Source organism: Peromyscus leucopus, chromosome 1, assembly GCF_004664715.2.
Source record: "Peromyscus leucopus breed LL Stock chromosome 1, UCI_PerLeu_2.1, whole genome shotgun sequence".
Lineage (NCBI taxonomy): Eukaryota > Metazoa > Chordata > Mammalia > Rodentia > Cricetidae > Peromyscus > Peromyscus leucopus.
Window position 1 is genome coordinate 64,313,259 of NC_051063.1, and position 5,339 is coordinate 64,318,597.

General features: G+C 47.7%; 1 protein-coding gene across 1 annotated transcript; it reads left to right on the plus strand.

The window, feature by feature from the left end:
• The first annotated feature begins 309 nt into the window (after window positions 1-309).
• Window positions 310-1,521, plus strand: LOC114693381 (olfactory receptor 226-like). Its single transcript, XM_037209415.1, has one exon. It carries the CDS (start codon window positions 310-312, stop codon window positions 1,243-1,245), a length of 936 nt encoding a protein of 311 aa, XP_037065310.1. The 3' UTR covers window positions 1,246-1,521.
• Window positions 1,522-5,339: the final 3,818 nt, after the last annotated feature.

Genomic DNA, 5,339 nt, shown 5'->3' on the forward strand with positions numbered 1-5,339 from the left:
ATGAAAGTGATCTTCACAGTGGACATGACAGGTAAGTACCGCAGCAGATCCTGGAAGTACACAGTGAGAGCCCTCTCTGCTTGACTGACCTCTCCCTGAAAACAAGGCTGGTCAGCCCTGGGAGGCCCCACAGAGAAGTCCCTTGGTCCTGAGACAGTGTGGCAGCCCTTGCCTTTGAGACCCTAGCAGGGGCTGCAGAGCCTCCAACCGCTTGGACCAATGGAACAGTGGCCTGGGCCCATCACACAGGGCACGTGAATCCCGGCTGCTCCACGGTGCTCAGAAGTGGCCTCGCAGCCAGAAAGGGCCATGAGCAACTGCAACAACACTTTGGTGACAGAGTTCATTCTTCTGGGTTTCCCAGAGCTGTGCCACCTGCGAGGGCTGCTCTTTGGGTTATTCCTAATCATCTATGTGGTGACCGTCCTAGAGAACTTGGTCATTGTGGGCACCATCAGCGCTAGCCGGCAGCTACACATACCCATGTACTTCTTCCTGGCCAACCTGTCTGTGCTGGAAACCCTCTACACCACAGTCACAGTGCCCAAGCTGCTTGCTGGTCTCCTGGCAGGGGCAAAAGCCATCTCCTTCTCAGGGTGCCTCGCCCAGCTGTTCCTCTTTCTTTCACTGGGCTCCTCCGAATGCTTCTTATTATCTACCATGGCCTGTGACCGGTACCTGGCCATCTGCCGCCCACTGCACTACCCAGCCATTATGGATTCAAGGCTGTGCCTACATCTGGCTCTCAGTGCCTGGCTCGGGGGCTTCTTGGCCTCCTTTGTGTCCACGGCTCTCATCTCCCGCCTCAGGTTCTGCGGCCCCAATGCCCTCAACCACTTCTTCTGTGATGTCTCACCCCTGCTGCAACTGTCCTGCTCTGACACCACTGCCATTGAAATGCTGGACTTTGTGGCAGCTCTGGCAGTCCTTGCAACCTCTCTGATGGTGACCTCAGTGTCCTATGCTCGCATCCTTGCCACGGTCCTGAGGATTCCGGGAGGAGCAGGCCGCAGGAAGGCTTTCTCCACGTGTGCCTCCCACTTGGTGGTAGTCTCAATCTTCTATACCACCACCACCTTCATGTACGCCCGGCCTCATGCCATAAGCTCCTTCGACCTCAACAAGCTGGTGTCTGTGATCTACTCGGTAGTGACTCCCCTGCTGAACCCTATAATCTACTGCCTGAGGAATCGTGACATCAGGGAGGCGCTCACCAAGCTCCTCCAGACCCCCAGGTTCTCCTGAACACCAGTTGCCGGGTTCTGCTCTCAGACAGGCCAGCTTTCTGCTCAGAGGTCCCCCCTCTCTGCTCTCAGACATGCCCAGCAGCCAGTCAAGGCTGTGCTCTTCCTCGTCACTGTGGACAAGTCCCTCCTTTCCCCACAATTCAGAGTGTCCAAGGGCACACTACGGCCATTAGCCAGCAACAAACAAGGAAAGGTGACCACGGCCTAGAGACTCTGGGCCCTTCTAGAAAACTCAGCTGTTCTTTTTAGCAGCCCAGGCAAGTTCTTTGTTCTTAAAATCTCAGTACAGAACCCAAAGGAAGCCCCCTGTCTACTGTCAGGATCTGGACTTTATAACGTTTTCCTGACCAGCCTTGAATGCTCCACTTCTGAGACCCTGAGATTGGCCTTCTTCGAATAAGGCTCCAGCTCCTGGCCAGGTGGGAGGGTTCCAGCAAATCCAGGCAGCGTTACTGAGCATACAGATGCTCCCATTTCTCAGAAACAAGGATGGCTTATTACGGCTTCTTGCAGAAAGCTTGGTCGGTCTGATGAGTAAATGGCATGCATGTGTCTTTCTTTTGTGAGGAATGAGGGTAGAAACAGTAATGCAAGCATTTCCCTTCCCAGCAGTTATCACTGTTAGCCTGGCCACATTCTTTCTTGGTTTTGTGGTTGCCCTTTTCCTTCGTGACAGCCACCTAGAATGGTGAGCTTCACGTGTGTCTTTGGAAGAATTTAACAGACACTTCAAGTCTGTGTAAATGTTTTGTGTTTCATTTGTGGCCTGTGTCTCAATGTTTTACCTTGTACTTCTGAAGTTACATCAAGATACACCCATATTTAGGATTGTTTTGTTCATAATGTAGCCCTTCACGATGAGGAAGCACCCCTCTGTCTCTGGCACATCTGTCTGCCTCGACACCTAAGGCTTGAACTCTGCTATGATTTAATACAGCTGCATCACCTTCCTTTCAGTAACTGTGTGATACATACTTTCTGTGCTGGCTTTGAATCTACTCTCTCTACTCCTGACCACCATCTGCAGCTGGCTCTGTGACCCAGGCAGGGACTGCACAGACCATGCTTCTGCCACACCAACTGCTCTCTGTTGGGAACTCTGCTTTGTAGATAATCTCTGAGCTTTGTTTGGTTTGTAACTGTCTTGAGTGTGTATTTCCTTTTGTATTGGCTGCCTTTGGTGTGTGTAATGCTTCCAGAACTCATGGCTTGCATTGTCATCGGTTTTTGAAACACATCAGGCATACATAACTTTCTTAAATACGGCATCTGCCTAGTCCTCCCCTTTGTCTGCTCCAAAACTACATGTGTGTCAAATCTTCCTACAGTCCCTCTGTCTCCTCATATTCTGAGCTATATACTCCCTTTTCTAGACACTTTCTTCCAATCTTCCAGGTTCCCAAGTCTCTCTCCAACTATGTCTAATATTCCGAATATTTGGCTTTATTTTGTTCATTCTAGAATTCTCATTTTGTTCTTTTTCTAGGTGAAGAAAAACCCTCATTTTTTTCACAATCATCAATCATCACAGAACATACCTATACCAAATGTGTAGGGTAGTGTCCTCATTTACCAGTCAAGCAATTCTGCAGCTAATACAAGGTAGGGTCTTCTAATTCAGTTCGACTCTGACACTGACTGCTTGGATGTAGCTCAGTTCCCACAGGTCTTAGCTGAATGCTCAGACGGTCTTGCCCAATTCAGAATCCAGCTTCAAGCCCAGGGAGTTTACCTATATTTCTCATAAAACAGCTGTAAATGGGGCTTTGCATAATCCCTTCCGTGGGATCTTCTAATTTGCTAGAGAGCTCACTAAACTCTGGGGAGCATTTGCTTACATGTGCCAGCTTGTTAAAAGAACCACACCAGGACTGATAAGGCTGCTGGTGAGGCTCTTGCCTTGCACACATAAACACATACTTTTAGTCCCCAAAACCTACATATAAAAGAAAAGGCCAAGCATGGTACTACATGCTTGCAGTCTTAGGGCTGGAGAAGTAGAGATAGGCATGTGCCTGGAGCTCACTAGTCAGCCAGCTCCGCCTATTTGGCAAGCTCCAGGACAGGGAGAGACTCTGTCTCAAAAACACAAAATGATTACTCCTGGAAAAACATCACCTGAGGTTTTTTGTCTGGCCTCCACATGCACCCACATACACACATGCACTTGCATGTGTGCCTGCATACTTGTGAACACACGCACACAGACAGCATAGAAGAAGAATCACAAGGGATACAGATGAAGAGACACAGTGGGCAAGGAGTCTGTGAATGGTACCCTGGGTCTCCTGAACTGACTATCTGTCCCTTACCCAGACTGGACTGAGTTCTTTCTAGAACCATATGCAGATGCCTAATATCTTTAAGATCTATTTACTTTTATTTTGTGTGTATGAGTGTTTTACCTGCAATGTATACATACCATATAAGTGTCTGGTGCCCACAAAGGCCAGGAGAGGGCAATAGATCCCTTGGAACTGGAGTTATAGATGTTTGTGAGCTGCCACATGGGTGCTGGGAACTGAAGCATGGTCCTCTGCAAAAGCAGAAAATGCTCCTAACTGCTGAGCCATGTCTCCAGCCAAAGCTTTAGTATCTTGCATAAGCCCCTCTTCCTTGGTCTTCTAGAAGTTATCTTGAGTATTCCAAGTCTATCCTTGTCACCTTCGGAATCTCTTGGATTCTTTATTAGCTTGCTTGTACAATTTTAAAATGCCATAAACAAGGTGGTTTAAACAACAGAAATTAATTTTCATTTTAACTTAATAACTGGGGTCTTCCGATGACCCTTTTTCTTCCCTTAAGGATGCCATGCATAGTGGTCCCTTTGTCTTTATGCAATCTGTGACCTAATATCCTTGAATTGTGACCCTGTTACTTCCTTAAAGATCCTATTATGAAATACAGCCACATTCTGAGGTGCTTGGGATTAGGATCCAACATACATATGGGACAACTCAGCTTCTAACAAGTGCCTCTTAAAGACATTCTGGGAAGGGTTGATAAGTTCTGAACAGATCTAATTCTTGAGGCAGCATTAAAATTCATAGGCCAAACTGGATGTGGTGGTACACACCTTTAATCCCAGAACTTGGGAGGCAGAAGCAAGTGGATCTCTATTAGTCTTGTCTAAATAGTGAGTTCCAGGCAAGAAATGGAATCTTCCAGAAACATGTGAGTCAAAAATGAATGATGTTCTTCGCAATGTCCAGAGAAGATGGACTAGCAGCACTCCCATAACTGGCACCTCTAGGAATAGGACAGGACAGCTGAAAAACAGCCACCCTTGGCAGAGGCTAATAGGCAGGCACTGGAGTTTCAATATAGAGTTGTCTAAGAACAATAATTTAAGCACCAAAGCATGGAGAAAGACCATCTCCACACTGGGAACACTCCCAGAAGCAGAAGTAGGAGAATGGAGACATAAAGTCCAAAAACAATTAACACTGTCAGTGCTAAGCAGAACTGCGGTCTAACTCAGATCAGAGACTAGAGACTCTAAGCAGCACATACAACATGATGCAGTGTGAGAAACCATCTGGGGTGGGGCTGAGGCTGCCACCTTAGGAGTCAAAGGTTCTTGGCATTATCCCATCTCCAAGAACTTCAAGAACGGTTGCTCTGGGCCATAGAATACCAACCTGGAGAGCTGGTCTAGCTACAGAGGAAAGACTGAATTACAAACACGGTAGGGAGTTGCTTTAGGTTAAAGGGAGAAGTGGCAGTTACTTATTTATGGGTTGAAGCTTTCCATCAGGGGAGCTGCTGCGAGAGCTCCCAGAGGAGGGAGGAGCACTGCATATCGTTATATAGGGAGCTGAGTTGTGGGAAATCATAGGTCTTGGAGAGTGGGACTTGTTCAAAAGGCTGCATCCCCATAAGATTTCCCCATCCCACAACCAGGCATTTGAAGATGCAAAACACTAGGACCAGCTGGCGGTCTGCAGTCTGCCCTATCTTGGGATGCAGGGTAGCTGAGAAAGGCTCTAGTTACTGAGCAAACACCACCAAGATAATAAAATGAAGACATACAGGACACAGCCTCCATTCTCGCCAGGTGATATGAGTCCAAATGGCCACAGAAGAGCAGGT